The sequence below is a fragment of the Arvicanthis niloticus genome, chromosome 11, assembly GCF_011762505.2.
Source record: "Arvicanthis niloticus isolate mArvNil1 chromosome 11, mArvNil1.pat.X, whole genome shotgun sequence".
Lineage (NCBI taxonomy): Eukaryota > Metazoa > Chordata > Mammalia > Rodentia > Muridae > Arvicanthis > Arvicanthis niloticus.
In genome coordinates, this window is record NC_047668.1 from 53125550 (window position 1) to 53149927 (window position 24378).

Genomic DNA, 24378 nt, shown 5'->3' on the forward strand with positions numbered 1-24378 from the left:
AAGTCAGTAGATGTGTTAGTAGGGTCTAAAGAAGGGGCTGTAACTCAGTTTAGGGGCACTTCGTGCTAGAATTGGCTTAGTTGATTCTAGAATGTTCTCTGGGAAGGAAGTGGGAGGCCTTAGTGGGCAACAGGCAAGGCCAGGTCACAACCAAACCATTCTAAAGTCTCTCCTGTCTCCCCTGGGTAGCTGGGAGACCCATAAGCCTGGTTCAGAATTCATATTAAGCACATGGAGTCTAGGCCTAGGAGGACCTGGCCAAATTAGCAGGTGGTCTAGTCAGGGAGCCTGTGAGCCAACTCCAGGGCCAGGTTTGGCACAATTGCCCAGGACTGTCCTTCACCAAATTTGCCACGATGTTAAATCTGAACTTAACAAAGGCTTTCCTCTTGGAAGTGAGTATGGGCAGCTGTGTGTGTCTGCGCATCAGAAGCCAACCCCAGGGAGGGCAAGAAGTGTGGTCCTGCGCTTGCTGCCTGCAGGGCTGGCATTTGGGAAATGTCCCGTCAAAGGCCAGCGTAGGGGCTGTTCCAGCCACCTCCCTTCCCGCCCACTGTGGTGACAAGAATGAAGGCAGTCTTCAGGGTGTGCTGGAAAAGGAACTAGCCAATGCCCAGGTGAACGGGAACCCGCAGAGCAAGACAGGCAGGTTACAAGGAGCAGCCGTTGGGGGCGCTGTGAGGACTGATTGAATAGGGGGATGAAAGGCCTAGCGCAGCTCGACAGCAGCTGCTCCTTGCTCCCCCTCATCTGTGTGTCCGTCTGGGCCACTGGCTCCCTCACATCACAGGCATCCACTGAGGGCCAGGCCTGCCCTACACCTTCTGTAAAATGAAAGGGAATGGTATCAGAGGGGAGCTGAAGCACAGGAAAGGGCCTCTTTCTTTTCAAAGACTTTCATTTGTGATAGGTTTTTTTTTTTTTCCTAGGTGATCTTATTTCAAAGCCCCTTTGAAAATTTTGTGGGTTTTGTAATGGATGAAAAGTTACTTGGAAATAGGGCTAAGAAGTTTTCGGTTGAAAGTTGTTAGAGGAAAGTTGAAAGCACGGAGTTGTAAGGTTCTGCCAGATTTATCATGTCTTTTGTCCACGAGACCCACCGTGGAAGGGGGTTTAGTGCAAGGGGCCCAGGGAGATCTGGACAGGGCATGTGCAAGACCGTAGTGCAAAAGCCAGCCTGTCCACAGTTGCTTTACGTCTGCAAAGGAGGCTGTCTCTGCTGAACTCTGAGCATATACATCTCCGAGGAATAGACTTTGATGTTGGGAGAGGAAAAGCAAATGTACTTCCTGAGCACTGTAGAAAGCTGGGCTCTGGAATAGACAAAGGGCTGCCGCACAAGTGTTTTCTATGAGGGATAGAACTGTTAAAGAAGAGGGGGCCCAAACAGGACCTGTGAGAAAGAGAGCAGGCCTAGGGCCTAGTGTAGGCACTGGGCGTGACCCAGGGTCAGGAACTGAGGGCAGAAGAGACAAGTAACTGCACAGAGAAGGGGCTGCGTGAAGTTAAGTAAAGGAAAATATGGAAGACAGAAAGAGTGGGGAAGAGAATTTCAAGAAGAAAAAGAACCTGATGTTGAGGCTCGGAGGGGAAGGACAGGCAATGCTGCAGGGATGGGCAGTGGCAGGGTGATCGTCTGAGACAAGGGTTGGTTCTCTGAAGCTGAAGAAGTGAGTGTGGAAGCTGAGAACCAGCAGAGAGGAGAACCAGGTGTTTCCAGCCCTGGGCTGAGCAAATAACCATGGACTAGGAAGGGGCAGGAGGCCCATGGAAGATGAGATGCAAGAAGAAAGGGCCAGATTTTTTTCCTCAGCCTAACGTTGAGAAGCTAAAGGAAAGAGGATGGTAAGAGGAGGAGGGAGAATGAGGAAGTCTGAATAGAAAGGATGTATGTACCTGAAGAGGCAGATGTGTCCAGATGAGCAGACCCAATCTGAGATGGAGGAACTGGATCCCACCCAGGAAGACCCATACCACACTGGTAGAGGCTAAGGGGGATGTCGGGGATGGGTTGGGCCTAAGGTTTGAGGGAAGAGGACAGATGATGGGAGCCAATGAACCAGGCCTTCTGGCACTAGTATATACAATGGCCAGAGGAGAAGGCACAGTTGGACATAGTGGAGGAAAGATAGACTGTAGCCATCATCCTGCAGGTGCCTAGGAAGAGCCCAGAATGTTACCCAACAGTGTGGTGTGTATGGCTGCAGACTCTACAGCCCATACTTAGATGGCTAAGCCTGTTGATGAGGATGCCAACCCCTAAGAGGTGACCTGGGAATATTCTGAGTATCCCAAAACATTGTAAAGGTCTTAGGACTTGCACTTCTAAGACTCTGGGACCCAGTAGAAAATAATTGGGCCATAGTGATTCTACCTTCAAGACAGAAGTAGGTCAGGTTCAGGGCTAACACATTAGTCACCCTGGATTGGTCTGGTGAGCCTGACCATTATCAAAATGGTGAGTCTGGTCTGGCCCAGGTTCTAGCTTCTTGTTCAACCATATGACATTTCCTGTCTTTGTAATCAGGGTACCATGGGGACATCTCCAGAACTTAGCAGGTTGCAGGCACCCATGGAACAGTAACTGTTGTTCACTTCCTTTTATTATAATGTGTACCCCATCTCAGGTAGTTTCTTTAAAAAAAAAAAGAGAGAGGTTATTCCATTCATTTATTCATCTGGTGGGGCTGGAATAGACAAAGAGCTATTCTAAAGCACTCATGTGGAAGTCAAAGGACAACTTTGAAAAGTCAGAACTGTCCTGCCACCATCTGGATCAACCCCCTAGAACTCAGGTCAGCAGGCGCATGCCTTACCCACCAAGCCGTATAACTGGCCCTCAGATGGTTTGCTTAAGGCAAAATAGATTAAGACAGGTAGAGTTAGTGACAGGTTAGAGTCCGAAGTCTCACACCCTCTAAGTGTTATTGAACTTTGCTAGACCATATGACCCTTATCAGTAAGTTGGTGAGAAGAATACAGAACTCTTCCTGGAGAGAAATGAGCTATGCCCACCATTGGCAGGTGGGAGGCGGTGAGATGTGAGCTGTTAGGGCGGAGACTGACCCAGCAGCCCCATTTCATCTAACGTTCACTTACAGGCCAGTTCACACCATGAAGCATGACAAAAGGCATTTACAGGTGGCCCTCAGGACTGCACACAAAGTCGGGGGATCACAGAGCAGGGTCCCAACCAAGATAGGCCTCTGAAGTTCTGTCTTCTACCTCAGCCGAGCCTGTCTCTGAGGTCTCTCCCTCCTTGCTAAGCCCCTCCCCACCACCCACTCGCTTGCATCCTCTGTACCCACCCAGGCTCCTAGCGGGGTCATTTACCCGCCAGAGACATCATCATATTCTGTAATATGATTGGAATCTGAATATATATTTAAAATGACAAGATGGAAATTAAAATTTAAATAAAGAATTACTTTTCTATAAGTTTCTCTGAAAGCAGTAATTTAGCAGCAAATTGATAGAGAAAGGTAAGCGCTGGTCCTTTAAACCAGCGTGCGGGGGTTTCCGGCGGCCGAGCCAGAAGTGTCTCAATTTAACACATCATTGGTTAGTATTATTAGAAATTTCATCAGGGCTCTGCAGTGCGTTCTGGTGGGGCTCAGAAGGGGAGGCCAGTGGCACAGACCTGGGGCCGAGAGAGGCCACCCTGGTTAGAGAGGGTAAGGGGGTCACAGGAGACCCACCCCCCAGCATCAAGTGGGGCTTTAACTGTGTGCTTCTTGTTTGTCGGCCAATCGCAATCAGAAGTAAGAGCTGAGGCACTCTTAGGTGCCATTAGCTCTTCTCACGGGATTGCAGGTCCACACATCCTCTAACCCACTGGTTCCCAACCTTCCCAATGCTGAGACCGATTAATATAATTCCTCATGTTGTGGCGACCCCCAACTATAAAATTATTTTGTTGCCACTTCATAACTGTAATTTTGCTACTGTTATGAATCTTAATGTAAATATCTGTGTTTTCCAATGGTCTCAGGCAGCCCCGTGAAGGGGTCTCTCAACCCCCAAAGGGGTCATGACCCACAGGTTGAGAACTGCTGCTGTAACTCCTGGAAACCTAGGCACAAAGCAGGAGTCTTTGACAGTGGCCTACCCAAGAAGCTGGCTCTTGTGAACCACATGAGCAAGGCCCTTAAATCCATCCCAGTCAGGATCCAACAAGCAGCTATAGCCACTAGAACCCCAGACTCGGGGGACACAGACCCCCCAGGGTGGGGCTAAATCAGCAACACTGTAAGTTTACTAAAGCGGCACATTTCGGTGATCCCTTGCTCCAGAGCTACAGAATCAGAACTTCTAGGACTATGGTCCATTTCTAGGAACCCCCCAGATGTATCTCATATGCCTCGTGTTGGAGATCACTACAGTGGTGGCAGCTGGACAGCTGTACCACTATACTCTGGAATGAAAAGCCCTAGCAGTCTTGAAACATGCTCATGGGCTCAGTCTACAAGCACCCAGGCACCAAAAGATCTCACACCCATACAAGACTCCCATCAATAGTACACCATTCCTTTAACTAAGACTTGCCTTCCTGAGGTCTCACAACTGTGTATGTGATTTTGCTAACTATATGAATCACAATATAAATATCTGGGAAATGGGCACACTCTGTCCTCAGTCCCCACCACTTCCCACAGAAAGTGGGATGCTGGAAGGAAAGGAAAAGTGAGCCATTTGCAAAGAAAGGCTGTCCCACCGATGCTCAGCCCTGGAGCTGACAGCTGCTGTCTTGTGATTGATTTCCCAGAGCAACCCAAGGGCTGGTGGTCAGAGGTGCCTGAATCCTACCCACTCTGCCACCTGCAGACACCAGTTCCTGCTGTTCTCAGAGAAGCAATGGGAGTGATAACCTCCAGGTGTAAAAACAAAAATGAAATGACAGCTTTCTCTACTCCCAAACTCGTGAGCTTTCGAGTCCATGGGTCTCTACCACCTCTCCGTGTAGTGTTCGGACTCAGAGCTGTAGGAGCCTCTCAGGATGACTCAAACTTCCAGACCATACTTTTATTTGCAAGGCGGGTCAAATTAATCTGCCCTGACTGATAGGGAAGCTACCAATCAAGGTTTCAGAGGAAGAGTGTTTAAAAATGTACAGGGCAGTCAGAAAACATGGCTCTATCCACGGTGGAGCCCAAGCCATTAAATATGTATCACCACCTACAGTAATCTAGAGCTAAGAGCTACAGGAGTGGGCCCACCAAACCTGTCTTTTCCAGATTGGGTGGTTACTTCAGAGAGTCCTGAGGTGAGAACAGGGCGGCAGATCAAGGTCACAGTGTTGCAAGTTCCGGGTTCACTGCTGGTATTTTCTTGCCCGTGGCTTCTCAGCTTTTCATCCAAGGCCGCTTTACTCCCACCACCCATCTGGGGCAGCTCCAAGGGAGGCTGCATGTCCTTGTTTTCGTAGTTACAGGGTAACAGCCCCTTCTGTGTTTATGCTGCCCCGAGTCCTCTGTGAAATGCTGGAGGATGCTGATAACACGGGATGCATTTGCCAAGAGCAGCACACAAGTGACTTTCAGTCTCTTGTATTTTACAATATCCACAGTAAAGTGTATATCTCAGGGTTTTTTCTTTTCTTTTCTTTTCTTTTCTTTTCTTTTCTTTCTTTCTGTTAGTTTGTTGTTAGTAGCTTAACAGTATTTTTTTTTAATATCTCACAAATTTGTGTGGGGGGATGCAGAAAGACTGGTTGGGACCATTCTTCAGTACCTATGTTTATGCCAATCACCAGGTAGTACTCATTGATCAGGTATCTGGCCTACAGGGCAGAAGCTGTGAGTGTTCCTAAAACCAAGAGCTGGAGGGTGGGGAGATAGCTCAGTCAGTCAAGTGCTTGCTGGTCAAGCTTCCAGATCTGAGTTCAGACACCCAGCACTCACATTTAAGGAAATAAAAGCAGAGAGTGTACAACAAACGTCACACTCCTGTAATCCCAGCGCTGAAGACTCAGATACTGAGGGGTCCCTGGGGCTTGCTGCTCTGATGATCAGCCAGGCTAGGTGAACCAACGAGAGACACTGTCTCAAAAACAAGACGGAAAGTGATTGAGGAAGACATCCAACATCAACCTCTGGCTTCCACATGTGTGTGCACATACAACATACACACAGAGACAGACTCAGGGTGGATGTAATGGCAAATCCCTATGCTCTGTCAGCAGCTCTAGGCCTACGTTTTCTTTTTTTTTTCAATTTGAATTATGTAGTGCATTGCCATGTTGAAGGCTAAGAGGCCTCTTGGCCTACACAGCTGCCATTTTCCCTGTGTATTTTTGATTCTCCATTATCTCTGGCAGAGGCAGGTAGATTCCTGAGTTTGAGGCCAGCCTGGTCTACAAAGCTAGGACAACCAGACTACACAGAGAGACCCCCTCTTCAAAACAAAACAAAAGACAACTTGCAAGAATCAGTTCTCTCTCCCTACCATGAGGGTCCCAGGGATCAAGCCCAGGTCATCAAGCTTAGTGACAAGCACCTTTACCCTCTGAGCCATTTCACTAGCCAAGTGATGTTGACCTTCTGATTCTCCTGCCTGCACTTTTCTGAGGTCTGGGATTGCAGGAGTGGATCTCCACACTCAATTTTATATGGTGCTGGGGATCAAACTTAATAGCTACATGCATGCTAGGCAAGGGCTCTACCAACTGAGCTGCGTCCTTAACACTTCTGTTCTTTGTTGGTTGGTGGGTGGATTTGGGTTTGTTTGTGTTGTGTTCTGTTGTGTTGTGTTGTGTTGTGTTGTGTTGTTCTTGAGACAAATCTTGCTATGTAGCTCTAGCTGACATGCAGTTTTTTAAATAACCTGAACTCACAACGGTCCTCCTACCTCAGACTCCTGAATGCTGGGAGTACAAGCATAAGCCATTATACCTGGCTGTTGTGCCTTTTCTTAGCTGTGGCATGAGCGCTGCCATTAACAAAAATAGGAGTCAGTTATCATGTGGACCAGAGTAAGAACAAAAGCAAACTGAGGAATTGGGGGATCGGACTCCGGGCACTCTTCCAGGAAGGGGATTCTCACACATTAGGGGAATAGCACTGACATGGGGTATACCATGCTCAGTGACACTCAGGAGATGCAGCCACACCAGCTGTATGTTCCACCCGGTGACAAGGCATCTAGGCCTGCAAGTTCTAGTCTGGAAATAGGTCTGTAAGATGCAGGTGTCATCATCAGCCACGTGAACTGAGAAATGGGGCATGTGAAGGGATGAACTGGGACCCAACCTGTGTCAAGGAGAGAAGCGTGCTGGTTGACCAAGGTCTCTTGAGGGGAATTTCTCAATCCTGCTGAACTTTTGTGATCCACTGCCAGCCCATCTATTCTGGAAGCTTTCCAGAGTTTTCTGGCTCTTCTGATTTCTTTGGGAAGAGTGGATGTTACTGTGTTTGGAATTTCTCGGGATATACTCACGTCTTTAGCGAGAATCGGCCTCAACTTCCTACCCCTCTACCACATCCAGGTGCTCAGGGAGGCGTGAGGAGAGAGGATGATCAGTAGCTTCTGAACACTGTTAGTGGATTAGGTTTGTCAAGCCTCTGAGTAGCCTCCATGGCTATGGAGTCAGCCAGTGGTCCCTAGCAAGGAGAAGCAGACTATCCATGGCTCTGCCTCATGACCTGCGTATGCCATGCTCCTTCCTGAAGCACGCTCTTCAGATTCATTCATTCCTTAACTGAGTAGTGATGTCACTGCTTTTGTCCTGTGGACAGCTTTGCCAGGCATAGCACCTGCTGGGCCAGACATAACACTGAGCATCTGGCTTCACGGAGTTTGCCTGGCAGGACTGGGTCAACAGGACCTTCGGGCACTGTGCAGAGCACTGTGGTCATGCAGAGAGGTGAGATAGGACTCTGAGTCCCCATCATCTCTCAAACCTTCCTGACCACTTGGTCGCTGCAAATCTTTGTGGTATTTTTATGCAAAGCAGAGAGAAGTCCTCTCTCTGGTTAGACTGACCAGCAGAAAACAGGCTCTCCGGCTACTGTAGACTTGTGAATGTACAGTTTAAGCAGAAGATCCTCTGTGGGAGTTCAAGTACCTCTGCCTCCCAGCTGGGTCGCATCTCCATTGACCCCTCTTCCAGGGATCTTTGTATTCTGAGAGCAACGCTGTGGATCCTGTGAAACTGTGTACCTGGTCTCCCCAGGCTGGAAGAGGGTGACCCTCCTGCTCTGGGAAGCTGCTGGGGGCTGCGGGAGGACAGCCCAATGCCAGCAGGCGCCTTCAGCCTGTGCAGCCACCTCACAGAGTTTCGGCCATAAAGGACCCGGGTCTTTAGTGTTCTTCAGTCTCTGAAAGAAGCAGGATGCTGTCAGCCACCGTAAAAATGTGACCTTTGAAAATTTACAAGAGCCGAGGTTTTAAAAGCCGCTGTGTTAATGATGCATCCCATTAGCATCTCATTAAAGAGAAGCTGAGAGAAACCAGCGCAAGCCCAGTGATGGGCAGATAGGGCCAGTCTGCAGAGCTAGCAAGGGAAGGCTATAATGGCAGACCTCTCCTGATGAGTACCACCATGCTACTGGAACAGAAGCCAGGGCCAGGGAAAGGTGGCTTCCTAGATGTCCCAGAGAATGGCAGCGCGAGGAAATGAGAAGTGAAGGAGGCCCTGCCCATCCCAGTTCTTCAGGGAAGCTGGTCTTTCTTGTACTGGCAGCCCACCCTCTACCCCCACCACACCCCAGCCCTGCATTCCTTCTCTAAGGCAAGCCCGGATTGCTCCTTGGGATCCTGGATGTGTGAGAATTCAAGACCAGGAGGGAAATTCAGAGCTAGAGTCACAGACCCATACAGGGCCCCAGACACCTTCAGAGTCTGCATCTGCATGCACTTATTTGGGGGGGGGGGGGTCTAGAAGCCTTGACGGGAAGAGAGGCCCCCTGGTTAGTCTCCCTGCCTCACATACTACTGGTCAATCCACAGAAGGGAGCCACAGGGCTTCTCAGCAAAGGGCACACACTCTTGCATCTAAGTTGTTTGTTGACAGAATCAAGAAAGGAATATTCACTTGACTACTTTAATAAAATAAAAATTCCTGAACTGCAAATTGCTTGCAGTTTAAGATGTTGCTAGCACAGAGCAGAAAGAATGTGAGTGGTTTTATTTATCATTCCTAAAGGGGCGGGGAGTGAACTTCAGAGCGCCTTTCTTCACTCTAAGAAATGCTTGTACTGATCATAATAGACACAGAGACAAACAGCTGGGTAGTCCTCTACCTCCCACCCCCACCCCCGGCTCTAGATAAGCCTATGCATACCCAGAGTACCCAGCTTCTGTTTGGGGTACATAGGAGTTTACATCGTGCACAGCATTCACCGTTCCATGTGAGAGCAAGGCCTGGGTCTGAATAGCATGACCCACCTCACCACTCTCCTGGCCAGTTCATAAAACAAGACCTCAGCCCAATAGTTATTTGCCAAAAAAAAACCAAACCAAGACTGCATAAGTTTATTTGTCGGGGGAAGTGTGCAATTTTTCAAGTTCAGAAACTCCCCTAATTTCGGGGCAAACATTAGAACTCCGGAAGTTTTATAGCACAAAACCTGATGACCCCAAACTTTAGAAAACTGAGATCCAGCAGTGCAGGGAGAGGACTCAGAAATCTTGAGCGAAGATTTCCTATCTGGGAAACCGCTGGGTTGTAGGCAGCAGAGAGGGGCTGCAGCGCCCCCTCCTGACAGAAAAGGTTTCCACATTGTCAGCCAACAGGCTTGCTGGCAAGGAAGCTGGAGAATGGGGGTGGGGGTCACAGCATTCAAATGCGCCCTGTGAACAAGCCTCTTGAATAGGACATAGCATAGCCTTCTTCCTGCTCAGATGCCTCTGATTTCAAGAGCAATTTCTGTGTCTCAAAAACCACCACAATCCTGGAACCTGGAAACAGAGAAAGGACCGCAGCTTGCTAGATAGCTTCTGCCTCCAGAGCACATGTTGAAAGTTGCCTCTTAAGAGAATTCTGAGAAAGCCTCCCCAGTATTTCCTGTGCCTCATCAGATTGTGGCTCTCTTCCAATGTGGCTATATTCCCCTTTTGTATATTACTTCTCACTTTCACTCTCTCATCCAAGCAAGAGTAGGGCCTCTGATCGGGATGCTTGTCTGAAGAACTGTTCTTTTTTTCTTTGGGAGACTCTTCCTCTGTTCATGGCCTGCATTTGAAGTACAGGCCAGAGGTAAAGTGGACCCTAATGTAATTAGCTCAGCATTAACCGCCCCCCCCCTCCCGCTTCAGTGCTGCCTGCCTCCTAGGAGCTCACTCAGCAGGCCCTGCTACAGGCACTGTGTGCCAAACTGTGATACAGCAAAAACCTCCAGAAGCCCTGCCCAGTCTACTGACCACATCCCTGTTATGTGCCTGGCCTAGAACCCAGGGAATCACCCTGTTCAAAGGCCCCACAGGGAGCTCTGCCTCCAGCTTCATCACTGAGTCAGGCATTCATCAGAAGACACTACAAGAAATGAGGCTTTCACCTGAAGATACGTCTGCGGGTGTCCCTGGAGAACTTCTGCCCCTCATCCCAACTCACATGCTACCACAGGCATGACTGGATTTCTAGGAGCTGTTATTGCTCGTCTCAAAGCCAACTCCACTGAGACCCTCACCTCCTTTGCATCCCAGTTTCCTTCTTATCCCAGCCTCTACAATATGTTTAGGAGTTTTAGATTATTTATAAATAGTGGCCATCATAGAAAATTTGGTATTTAGATGTGGTGATACATAGCTGCAATCCTAGCACTTAGTAGTGAGAGATAGGAAAGTCATGGGTTCAAGAACAGCCTGGAATACAAACCCTTTAAAAAAAAAAAAAAAAAAAAAAAAGCTGTGGATGGGGTCGGTGGTAGAACACCCACAAAACTGGTACAACACCCTGAGTTCGAGTCCCAGAGCCATTGATTTTGAGAAATGCATATGCAAGAAGTCACCCAGAATCCTCTCATCCAAGGATAACATCTCACCCACATTTCGGTCATTCATCTCTCACACATGTTGTTCAATACCAGGACGGTTCATAAGAAGATCACATGGGTCTAATCTTGTGGTCCGCTTTTCCCATCAAAATTACAGTGGGAACACTGTGCCGTCTCATTATAAATTTCTAGAAAGTATACTTCTTAGAAACCAATGTTCTCTCAGGAACTGTAGCCGGGGGAGGGCAGTGTCACCTGATGTTTGCTTACATTCTGAGGACCTTTTTCTTGCACATCTATACAGCTAAGTCAGAAAGTGAGTTCACACAGGACGCTCTGAGAAGCCCTGGGTTCTTCCTATCTGGGGACATAACCTGACCTGCCCAACCAACTCCTGTAACTCCCTCCCTTTCTCCAGGGGATGCCTGGGTCTCAAGAACATCTGTAAGAGCAATGTGGGAAGCATGCAGTGGCCCTCGCTTGCCACCTGATGGTAGTGTTCTGCAGAGTGAACATTTGCCACCTCATTTGGAATTCTCAGTCAACAGCCACAAGTAAAAGTCCTGGTAGACTGAGAATAACTAGGTACCATCAGTGCTCTTAGCACAGACCCTGGATTATTGGGTAGTATTTGGGTTATCGTGGGTTATTGACAATCTGATGGCCAAGGCATCTCTCAAACCAGAATACAGTATTCTATCAGTTATAGTAGGCCCTGGGATAGGCTGCTCTAGAGATACATGATAAGACACTAGCTTGGAGTTCCTGGAGGCCAGGAGCTCAGTCTCTCTCTCGCTCTCTCTCTCTCTCTCTCTCTCTCTCTCTCTCTCTCTCTGTCTCGCTCGTTCTCTCTCATATGCTCTCTCTCGCTCTTTCACATGTTCTCTCACTCGCTCTCTTACTCTCTCACTCTCTCATTCTCTCTCACTTTCTCTCTCACTCTCGCTCTGCCTATGAACCCAGTAGATAAAGCTCAAGTGTTAAGGATATTGCTGAAGGAACATGTTCCAGACATGGTCCTAGGACAGTCTGTGCTTACCATTCTCATCTGCTTCCCACAGGCTCCAGGCATCTCCAAAGCTGACAATCAGTCCCAGGGACTCACGACCAGCATCAGATGGGGACAGACGCCTGTCAATCAGTCCACACCCTGGGACACTGATGAGCCACCCTCCAAACAGATGAGGGAGAGCGACAATCCAGGTTCGTGTTCATCAGCTGGCAGAGACACACCTACTTGCTGGGTGCTCTGTTCTTCTCCAGAGACCCTGACCCATGAGTCTGCAGAAGCCCAGATATCTGGCTTAGGATGTGTGGAACCCTAAGTTTCTCAAGTCACAGTTCCAGGGAGATATTATTGGCTTATGCGTAGTTACAAGAGCATCAGGATGCTCTAGTCCCAGGACTGAGATTTCTTCCACAGCATCTTTGTCCCCCTGCTGACAGCTCTGACCTCCCACTGCTCCTGGAGCTCCCTATCCCCACTTTGGTACAGATACCTGAAGACACCCCAAGCTCAATATCTTCTGCCAGATAAACACCCTAAGCTCATCAGTCTTAAGACCCCTGAATTCCAGTCCCTTCACTTTCCAGACAATTACTCCACATCCTTCTAGAGTGCTAAGCCACAACTTGGTGCTAACAGCCTACATCCTGCCTGATCAGTGTTCTTCCTTCAGCACCTCCACATTGGTCATTACAGCCCTCACTCATGGCTATTCAACCCACAGGCATACCATATCCTGCCCCAGCAATGAGACTCAAGATCCTCACGAAGCCACCTCTTCATAATGGGCTCAGGCATCTGGGTTTGGGGACACAAGAGCAAATCTCTCCAATCTCTACCAAATAGGGCCACTGTAATCTGAGGTGCTATTTTGTTTTGGATTCTTTTCTTTTCCTTTTTCTGTGCTCTGTCCCCAGTTTGCCCCAAATTGTCCTCTGTATCCCATCCTGGTAGCTCCCAAGTAATTGATTAAAAACAGTGGTCAGGGCTTACAGTAAGTGACTAGAGGCCTCTCTGTAGGTCTCCAGCCTCTTTCCCGCATTCATCTCCTCAAAAATAAACCGTCTTCATAACGTAGCATCTTGAAGCTGTCTGGGGCCTTGTCAGCCAGGCTCTGACATTTTGATGCGTGTTTCCAGGTCTCCTAGCTATTCCCAGGGAGCACTGAGTTTGGGGTGACTTAACCTTGAGACATCCGGCCATACTGGCTCATGGTGATCTTACCTCCCCTGTTTAGCTTGGACATGGTCCCCCTCAGCAGCCTATTCTAGAATCTAGCCAGCAGTGCTTTGCCAATGTTTCTTGGCTTGCAGGCTCCCTCCCTCATTACGCAAACCATAAATATTTCTTGCACATTATTGTGTGCCTTGTTCTGCATGTGATCAGAAGGCTTGCAGCCGTCCTACATGCTGGTATTATGTGCCTGCGGCAGATGAGGAAACTAACGTGAGATAGATGTATGTGTCACTTACCTGGAACCAGAACCAGGACTCAGAGCCTTCTGACCTCTCATCCTCAGCCAGTGCCCTACTGGTTTGACTGTCACTGTACCAATCTGGGCTCCCATCCTTCCTCCTCATCTCATGTCTGAGAGAAAACTCCCAGCCTTTCCTTCTAGCCTCCGGAGCTCCCAGTCTCCTGCCTCAGTCTCCTCATTCTCAGCCTATACCCTAACCTCAGAGGAATCATGAAAACTAAGGTTGAACTGGGCAATGGAGATCCCAAGCAAAGGTTAATTAAGTCAGAGGTGACCCAGACTAGATTTCTCTGTCGGTGTATCTTTCAATTTCTTCACAAGTCCCCTAAGTCACCTCCATGTCAATGAAGCTCCAGGTAGACAAAGGCCCTGCACCGCCTGACCTGGGCCCAACCGGCCTCTCATCTTGCATTACATCCTAAGATGGGTGTCTGGACTTCCTCATCCTCCTAAAATTACCCAAAGAGCTAAACTGAGCTTCTCTGTTTCCAACAGGGCTGGCTATGTGAAGGGTATTTGAAACAAAGCCTAGAGTCCCCTTAAATCTCTTCCAAGATTTTCCAGATTCCATGCACCTCTTCCCCGTGCCTGGAAATGCCTTGACACGGTTGAGCTTCCCTGTGTTCACCTGAAACCCCAGCAAACAATGTCCAGTGCCTGCCTCCTCTTTGACTCTCATCCACCGCAATTCTCCAGCAAACGAGGCGGTACAACATAAATGTAGCATCTACCATGTCTGTCCAACACATTGTTGCTTTTACTTTTGTTTGCTCACAGATGCACTTTCTGGGTTCTGTTCTCAGTCCAGATGAACAGATAAAAAGAATGATACTCAGAGAACCAAGGCTCTCTTTGCCAGGGCTCTTAGCTCACAGGTAGAAGAGCTGACGTGAGCTGAGGTCTCTTTGACCGCCTCTGGTTATTTCCTTCTACTTTCTTGTTTCTCATTTCCCCAAAACAGATCTTTTTTCCCTCTCTGGACCCCCACAGTCATTTGTTACTTGTTTATATCCTGTAAAGTACCTAGTCCCACAACTGTCACTACACATTCTTTGTTTTGTATTGTTTTAGGGCAAAGTCTTACTATATGGCCTTGGTTGGTCTAGAACCCGCTATGTAAACCAGGCTAACCTCAAACTCAGAGCTCTGCTTGCCCCAGCCTGCATGAGAATGCTGAGATTAAAGGCATGTGCCCCTATACCCTGCTTTATCACATTCTTAAACTGCTAAGTGCTCGGACATGAGCCTATTAACCAGATGTTACTCCAGGTCCCAGCCCAAGGCCTGGGACAGTCGGTGTTTGTTGAATGACTATAACTGACAGAATAACATTTTTTTCCATCTCCCTTACAGGCACAGGGCCATGGGTGACCACGGTGGCCGCCGGGAACCAGCCTTCCCTGATCGCACACTCCTATGGAGTGGCCCAGCCTCCCACCTTCAGTCCGGCTGTGAACGTCCAGGCCCCGGTCATCGGGGTGACTCCCTCACTGCCTCCCCATGTGGGACCCCAGCTCCCGCTGATACCAGGCCACTACTCACTCCCACAGCCGCCCTCCCAGCCACTGAGTAGTGTGGTGGTGAACATGCCTGCTCAGGCCCTGTATGCCAGCCCTCAGCCCCTGGCGGTATCTGCTTTGCCTGGAGTGGGACAGGTAGCCCGCCCGGGCCCCACTGCTGTGGGCAATGGCCACATGGCAGGGCCCCTGCTGCCTCCACCTCCGCCAGCCCAGCCATCTGCCGCTCTCCCCAGTAGTGTTCCTGCCACCAATGGGCCCCCCACCACAGACTCGGCCCATGGGCTACAAATGCTTCGGACCATTGGAGTTGGGAAGTATGAGTTCACCGACCCAGGGCACCCTAAAGGTAAGTTCTGCTGTCACACACGACCCACTGTGTGCCTGGTCTGTACCTCTGTACCTCCCTGTGTGGTCACTCCAACACAGTGATGTCAGGAGTGTGTTTTGTGGTTACTCTTTTCGTTGACCTCATTTAACTGTGACAGGAACTCCCTATTTAGTCGGGGGTAATTGAGGCAGAAAGCCAGTGAGGAGGCTGAGACAAGCAACAGCAGGATTCATGGGGGGGGGGGGGGGGGGGGGGAGAAGGGAAGGAAGAGGAAAGGAAAGAGGAGCCTGAAAGTCCAGAGCCCAGGCCATATTCACCTCTGACTCCCAGGCTAGACCAAGAGTTACCCACTCCTCTTAGAAGCCACTAAAGTAGTTCATGGAGGCCTTTTCCATTTTCCATCCATAAAGATATTCAAAACACTATCTGTGCCTGTGGTCAAGCCTTCTCCACCAAACTATCAACAAGAGCGGGACCAGGGCTTGGACTCGGTCCTACCACCCTGAGCCACTTAAGGTTTGGAGTTTTAAGGGCTGAAAGGAGTCTCTGTGAGTCCCTGGGAAGAACAGCTCTGGACTGGCCTTCACAGGACACCAACCCCCAATCCCAAGGGAGTTTCCTTGCAAAGCTCTCAGAGGTGGTTCCTTGGGACCAGAAGCTTGGGAAGGAAGAAAACTGTATCATGGTTCTCAGCACAAGCTCCAGCCTAAGCAGGACAGGAGGGTCAGCAGGGGGCTTTGAGACAATCTGTGTCTTTCCCTAATGCAGGAACATCCCCAGACAGGCCAGTATTTGATCCTGAGATGTGCAGAGAGGAGGTTATCAGGCCTCAGCCAGGGCTAGGCAGCTCCAGGGACAGGAGGAGGCAAGATAGACCCTGTCAAGCACTCTGGGCTGCTGGGGTGTTCATGCTTCCTTCAAATGTGCCAGTAGGTGGCGCTAGAGAGTATACACCACTAGCCATCGCTTTTCCACAGAATCCCTCAAAGTTCATCTCAGGGTCCCTGCCTCCTAGCAGAGTAACACTGCAGTTAGCCATTCTCCGCCCACTGTTCTCCAGACATTTGTCCCCGTCCTTCTGAGCCATTCTCCAGTTTTGCTAAGCACTGCAGCCTCAAAGCCCATGCCTAGCTCGCTGTGGGGTTCCATGTACCTGTGTGTGCTGTGGCTGCCTTTGTTTGGGAAATCAGCACTAGTTTTAGATGACAAAATTATAGAAAATTACATCTAAAATCTGGTAATCTCTTGCTTTGTTTAAAATTTATTTTTTACAAGGAGACTAAATTGATTTCTTTTTTTGAACTATTCTGGTTTAGCAACCGAGAGAGAGAGAGAGAGAGAGAGAGAGAGAGAGAGAGAGAGAGAGAGAGAGAGACTGCCAAAAGAATAAAAGCATGCATGCACTTGTGCAAGCACACATAAAACTCTCACTCCCATTTTATGAGCTATCAACTCTGACACAAAAGGCTGTGGGGTCCCAGCTGTCCAAGGTTATTCCAAAGCTAGAAACACTAAGCAGCTTCAGTGTCCCTACAGCAAGAGCCTTCGAATGCTAATGAAAAAGTCTTGCTGGCCTTTCAAGTTTAAGACATATATCTATAGAAAAGGAATTGTTCTGTACAGAAGCAAACAGCGTAGCTGGCCCTAGGCTTCCCTGGCCTAGGCTCCATCTCTCTAAACACTGCTGGGAACAGGCTATCCCTGAACACCTTCACCCCTGATGTGGGGCAACGCAGGATAGTAAGGTCAGGCTACTGAGCCTGCCAGGTCGGTGAGCCGTGACAGCACTGCTCCCAGGACAACTGTGAGAGACCAAAGTGTGCGGCCTGACCTCTGTGGTTCCGAGCCTTATAGGTGGAAAAAGACAAGAGGAGCCTGTGCCATTTGTTATATAAATCCCTACAGGGTAGACTGGGTCTGAGGGAGAAACAGGAAGCAGAGTCCAGAAACGCCTCCTGCCCCATCTCCTGGGAGGCTTTGGGGTCCTCCAGCCAGTGACCATGGGTGACCTGTCCAGCACACTGCTCCCGTTGGTGTTCACCAGGCCAGTTGTTCATCCGGAGATTTCACTAATTCACCTGTCTGTTTATGGCCCTTGCTGGCGGGCAGATCTCCTCGTATTTGTGACAGAAGACAAAGAACTGTACACGTACAAAATGCTCAGCTCTCAAACCTGGGTGGGTTTTGTTTTTTAAAGTAAATTCTCTCCTTTCATTTCTAATCTTAAAAGCCTTTATTGCTGAAGCTGTAATTTATCTGTCAGGTCTAATGTCAAACAACTACATTTAAGGGGAAAAAAAAAATAAGAAACCCAAATTTTGAAACCAAATCTTTGCAACTTGCCATGGGAAAGTCGTAATCCTCCTGACATCACCTCCAGGGTTTGGATCTGGGTCACTTTTAATTTTGCCCCCAAGGGATTTTTACATCCCTGAAACCCAGTTGACTTCACACTCCTAAATGACAGACAGCTGGCTCCAGGCGGGAACAGGAGGCACCACATGATGTTATCAACACAAATCAGAACTCTGCTTAAGAAAAAAAATAAAAGGAAAGAAGAAAAAGAAAAGAATTTTTCTTTTCTCCTAGTCTCTGTTTGAAACCTTGCCCAGCGTTATAATAAGATCCACCATGCACTGTCTAGCTCATTACAGCCCTATGATTTTTGCCTTACTATTGTTTGGTGAGACAACCTGGCCTCTCGTGGGGTTGAGTAATTATGCAGAGAGATCCCCCTCCATGAAGAACAGGTCTTGCCAGCCAGAGGGATGGGCCACTGGTATTTTTAGACTTCATTAGTGCCCTGATTTAAAATTTCACATTTTGTTTCTTGTAATTATCTTCCGATCGACTGCACGAAATTTTCAGTCGAGGCTCTATTAGTCCGCCTTCCCAAAAAGGGCGTTGGGACTTTAATTTAAAACTTAACCAATTGAAAAAGAAAGGTGGTGTGCAAAATGCCTTTTGATTTGCAGTAGGTCAAGTGATTGTCTCTCATCTGTGACTGGAGACGCCAGCATGCCTGTGGTTTGCTTTAATGAGTGTTATTTAAATGCATTGAGCACATATAGATTTTCTTAAGAAACTTACAAGATAAATCTTTCTTTCTCTAAGAACAATTTGAGGGTGGGAACAAGCTGTGGAATTTTTTTTTTTTTAGATTATATATTGAAAGGTAATTAAAAATAGATTTCGTGTGTGCAAAGTGATAAGGGAGGAACACGGAATTAGTTCCGTCTTAGTCTTTATAAAAGACCTAGTGTGCTTGGCTTGTCGTTAGATGGGGACAGACCTCTGGGCTGATCCTCTGGGAGAAGAACAGCTGAACCCAGGTCTATGTAAAGACTGAGGTCTAATGACCCCCGTTGCTAGCGATCACAAGGAGGTCACAGCAGAGGTGCAGGCTGGGAGCAAGTTGATTTCTGTCATCTTTCATCAGGGATTGTTAGTGGCTTAGACCAAGGTTAGAGGCCTCTAAAATCCCCAGACCCTGGATCCACAGGTGAGCTTCAGAAAGACTGTCTTGTTTTCTACCTGAGTGGAGAGAAAAGCACTAAGGGCACCTGGTCCCTTTCCTCCAGAGGGACACATGTCTGTTCTGGTGTACAGAGTGTTGTGGGTATGGTGTAGGGATGTGACGATCCATCTGCAGAGTTGGGCTTCTCAGCCTCAGGACCAAGGAGCTACATGATGATGAATTGCTCCACATCCTTCTGTGGTTACAGTTTCTCTCCTCCACCCTAACCCTAGACCTCCAGACCAGGGAGCTCTGTCCATCCTTGCAGCTGTGTCCTACATGAGCCACAGCTCCTCCAACTTTAGCAGCAGCAAAGACAGCATCTTTGGATATGCTCTATGGGATATATCTCAGGATATATGCGAGTGGAATAGTGTTGTGACCGGAGTAAGCCTCCTGCTATCTCAGAGACTCTGTTTCCTTCACTTGTAACTTGATGCCTGTCATCCTAGTATTCAGGGTGACTGAGGCAGGAAGACTGCTGTTTGAGGCCAAACTGAGCTACATTGTGGGTTCCGTCCAATTCAGCCTGGGCTACAGAGTGAGACCCTGCCATACATACATACATACATACATACATACATACATACACACACACATATATATGGTATATATATATGGTGTATATATTTGTTGTATCTACAATATATAAAATAAGGATGTTTATACTGTCCTCCTGGAGTCCAGAAGAACCAGTGGGAATTGTGGATGTGACTGCCCCTCACCCGTTGTCTGCTCACTATCACTGGAATCTAGCCCAGTTGTCCTGTCCAGGGAGTTTAGCAGCCGAGCCTGCCCAGACAGTGCTCCCCTGACACACAGCTCTGTGTTTGAGCCACTTTCTGAGAGATGGCATAGGGTAGTGTTTAGCAGAGGATGAGACACTATTCTCCCAGCTAAGGCATATCTCATCCCTCCTTGCCTCACAACCAGACAAATCCAGAGCACCCTGCTCTTTCTATAATGCATGACAAAGCTGTTTGCCCACACACCACCCATGCTGTAGTAACCCTCCCTGTGCTATCCCAGAAATGTCACCCCAAGTCCATCCAGGGTTCAAACTCAGAGCTGCCACTTGTCCTTTACCAGCCTAAGAGTGTCCCTTGAGCACAAGCTCCAAGAATCAGCCAGGGTGGTCTTTAAAATGCAGACATTGACCTGCTACACCCCCTCAAGTGCTCTGGGGTCTGATGGTCACTCCTAACACCTCGGTCCCTGACACCCACTGGCCTCGCACTTCATCCTTTATGGGTCTGTGCATAGGCTGAGTTCTTATGTTCTCTATTTGAGACCTATGCTTTGAATCATTCAGCTATAGGCAGGCAGTTTGTCTGCGCTTCTTCCCTCCTCAGACTGTGAGCCTCCAGGGTGGGGTGGGTAAGCACTTCACTGGAATCCCATTCTAACCGAAGAGCGTGTGATGGATGAAGGCACAAAGCAAGGCCTCTCTGTGACTTGTCTTTTTTCTCAAAAACAGTCAGTATCCTTGGGCATCCTGGTATGCAAAAAAAACCTCTCAGTGAAGTCATTCTGCAGTCTCCACACCTGTCCCACACTAAAATTCTATCCATTCAGGCTTCTTCCCACACCCAGGTACCTCCACACCCCAGAACAGATGGGGTCTGAAATTCTACCCCAGCTCCGTCATCTTTAATATAGTAATGGCAGAGCTGCTTCTTTGGTTGCTGTGAGGACTGACTTATTTTATATTTGCAGCCCTTAGCACAGTGCCTAGTATAACCGCTATAAAAGTGTGCATGGTCTCTCTTTCCACCAACTGTGCCACCATTCAGCACCCATAGCCTTTTAGGAGTTCAGGTTAATATGACGAATCAAAGACCAGCTTGCTTTCCAGAGTCTTAGGAGAACGTGTTAACATCATGATGTCTGACGGCCTGGTTCCCAGGGGTCCCCTTTGAATGGCAGAAAATTGCCTTCTCTCATTGTAACATTTTACAATCCTCCACCATCACCATAACAACCAGAAGAAACCAACCTGTTGCTGGCACCTTCCCCCAAATCCAAGAACTGTTCATTTTGAGGGGAGGGTGTTCCTCCTCTATGGGGGGGGGGGGGTCAGCATCCTGTGACCTTCTTCTTGATATCAGGGAGCCAAGGCCACACAGGCAGGATTAGATACACATTCATGTATGCAGCAATAGATCAAGCAACTAGTGTTGTCTGAGTCCTATGGCCAAGGCAAGGTCCGGCAAGTATGGCTGGCAGCAGTGAAGGTAGTCAGTAGCCCAGATCAGCTGCTTGGCTAGACTTCCCAATCCGTCCACACACTAACCCAGCAGACTTGTGCTGGTAAGTGGGACCCTACCTCGGTTTTCAAGTCTGTAATCCAGACCAGCTTAGAAGGTTAGATAACATTAAGTCTAAACACCATGCCTAGTGCACAGTAGGCTCACAGTAATGTTACCTACGCTGGTTCCCACTAGGGAAGAAAAGCAGTTGATCTCCACTGCTTTTGTCTCAGGAGCCAATCCCATCATCCTTACCTTACCCAGTAGGTCCCCACATCCTGCCCACACACCCCCTCACAGGAGGCCGATGTAGCTCAGGTTTGTCCACACCCACAAGATATTTCTTCTTCACTAGACTAGAACCTGCCCTAGCCCACTATGACGCCTTCCTTTCCTCCCAGGGCTCTGTCCTCAGGGCTTTGTTCTTTATTAATTGGAGAGTTGTCCAGGGCTTAATGGTTTGGTTAACAGATCATTTGGCTGTGAGTGAACAGGCACGCAGCCTACTGCAGTAAAGGCAGCCAGACCACCCAAAGACACTGTCATCCTCCTAACAGGAGGTGACTCAGCCACACACCCACCTGCTCAACAGCACACAGGCAGGTTGAGGGCTCTGTGCTCTCTTGTGCTGCTGGAAAAACACACTGACTTTCAGCCTCTAATATACGCCTAGCATCCTCAAAGTCAGAGATCCTGCCCCACCCACCAGTAGGGCTCGAAGTCAAAATGCTTTTAAGAATTTGAGGGAACAAAAGGAGAAGACATTTCCCAGCCCTTTCCAAAATGGCACTGACCCACAGGACAGAAGCAGCTGCCCTGACCTAAGTAAGCCCTGTCATCACTCAAGGTCAGCAAGCTAGATCAGGCAACGGCAAATGACTGGCGAAGCATGTCAGTGACACTCAGGGGCCATGGGAAAGCTGGAGACATGTCACCTCTCTCCCTGATGCTCCACTGGGTATTTACTGAGCAACTCATCTGTGTTCTGAGACTCCAACTCTGTGCAGAGCCCATAGGTGGCTTCTCCCATAAGCCAAACAAAAAGGCATAGCCAGCATACTTAGCTGTGTGCCCCATGCAATCTCCGCTTCTACCAAGCAGGAGGCCCTGGGTGATTCCAAGTGTCCCAGGCATGGGATCAGGCCTTCGGAGAACGGTATGGGTTGGCAGTGGGAACGGCTGAACTTCACTGGAAGACATAAGAAGGTAGTAGCAATAGGAACAGCAGAGGCTGGGAAGCCAGAGGGCAGTAGAGATGGAAACCCTAAGAGCAGTCAAGGGACTGAAAGGTAGAGGGATGGAAGGATGTTTGATGGAAGTACCTAATACAGAACTGACATTCAAAGGTCTGTCTATAACAGACACACACACACACACACACACACACACACACACTATTCCTACTGCTGCTCCTACCACTACTACTACTCAATTGGTCCACAAAGAAAGCCATCCTGATTTGAGACTGGGTTGCCTAGTGATTTTCAGGAAGCCTATCTCTCAGAGCACCAGGCTACTTACTGGCTGGCCTTCTGTTTGGTAGGTAATAACCTGTGGTAAAAATCCATCAATCTCCAGGCCTTCATGGTCTTAGAAGGTGAAAGTTTCTTTCATCATCATAGACTTGAACCTAGGGATGAGACACCTGGACCACCATTAATCCCTGAAAAGGGAAATCAGGAACACACCCAAAATCCAAATGTTTACTGTGTGTCTTTCTCTCTCCTGGTGTGACGGAAGTTGAATGGCAACGTGCCTGTGCCTAACCGTCATCTGAACATCGGCTTCACCTGCCAATGGATGTTACTTGTAAAGGCATGAAGAGTCAGAGCTGGTTCCAGAACTTTCCTCTCCAGAGGCTGGCATCAGTTCTAAGCATGATGTTTAGATAGAGCACGTGGGGTGCCGGCTGCTTGCCCCTGCATGATGCAGAGGGCCTGGATAAATGGCATATACCATATCATGAAGTAGAACTGAAGAACACATGGCACAAAACCAGTTCGATGAAAAGCAATTTGGTTGAAATCCCATTCCATCCAGGAGCACGCTCGCTATTCTAGAAATGTAAACGGTAAAAATAATACAAGTGTAGTATTTCAGGAACACAAAACATCGTGCAATTTGCTTGAAGAAAAAAAAAAAAATGGCCAAAAGGTGGCCATCTATTGAAATAGTTGTCATTGCCTGTTTTCTTGGTGTTACAACTCTCTTCTTGAAGAGGAAAAATAAAAAGTGTGATGTGTGTTTGTGTATGTTTACGTATGTTTGTGCATGTATGTGTTACACTCACCTCGGGGAGAAGCTCAAAATGTTCACTATATCATCAGGCAAATTTTCTTTACCCTCCTAGTTTCCCAGGAGCATAGTGGACGACCCCACACAGACCTGTGAGCTGCCTCTTTTCTAAATGACTTTCCTCGCCATTCATTGTCCAGTGCTTCAGGTGCAGTCTACAGACAAGGCCAGTGCATATGTGCTTTTCCTCAGCTTGGGCAAGGTCAGTTCATGACAGGCAGCTCTGCCTGGGCAGCTGTCATCTCAAGACACTGCAGACAGGGTGGCTTCAACATCAGAATGTGTTTCCTTACAGCTGCAGGAGCTGGGAATGTAAGTCAGCGTGAAGGCAGGGTCGCTGTCTCCTGGTACCTCTCTCCTTGATGCTGTGTTTCCGCAAGGTCTTTGCTGAATGGAGGTGTATCTGTGTTGTGCCTTCTTCTTAAAGGGGTATCACCCCTGTAGCCTCCTTAAAGGCTGATCTCCAGGTGGGTTGGTATGGCTTTGAAGGGATTTAATTCAGTCTGTAAATAAGAAACAGACTTGGCTGTCCTGGGACTCATAAAGATCCTCTTGCCTGTGTCTCCCAAGTTCTGGGACTAAAGGGATATGCTACCATGCCAGGCTATAATAATAGTCTTTAAATCCATCTAATTGTCAAACAGAAAGGGCAGCCCCTCACCACAGCACAGTCTCCATGCACTTACCTCTAGTTCATCTCTGTAAAGTCAGGATCAAGTTAACCTTTCCACTGAGATCCTAAAATTGTTTCTTTACATTGTTGTGGCTAGTTGTGTCTCAATACAACCACCTCCCATCATTCCTAACCTGGTTCAAGTGCTCTCTGAAAAGCTTCTCACCTCCCTCTCTTCAAGTCAGAATCTTCTTCTGGGAGACAAGCCATTCATAATTTGCAACTCACTCCCCATGACCATCATAGAGGATAGCAGGAGAGGGTATTTCCTGACCCATCTTTTAACAAAAATACTTCCTATCACAGGCTGGGGCAATGTTAAAGGTACCATCAAAGTGTCACATCATTCCCAGGAATGAACTAGAAAATTCTCAGAGAATCC

The 24378-nt window shown here is 48.3% G+C and overlaps 1 protein-coding gene across 3 annotated transcripts in view; it reads left to right on the forward strand.

The window, feature by feature from the left end:
• The window catches only part of Klhl29 (kelch like family member 29), a 294522-nt gene that overhangs the window by 222319 nt on the left and 47825 nt on the right, over window positions 1–24378 (forward strand). For all 3 annotated transcript variants that reach the window (XM_034514405.2, XM_076942138.1, XM_076942137.1), the window contains exons 4-5: window positions 11993–12134; window positions 14768–15280. In XM_034514405.2, the coding sequence (XP_034370296.1) occupies window positions 11993–12134; window positions 14768–15280 (655 nt within the window). The remainder of the gene's footprint in view (window positions 1–11992; window positions 12135–14767; window positions 15281–24378) is intronic.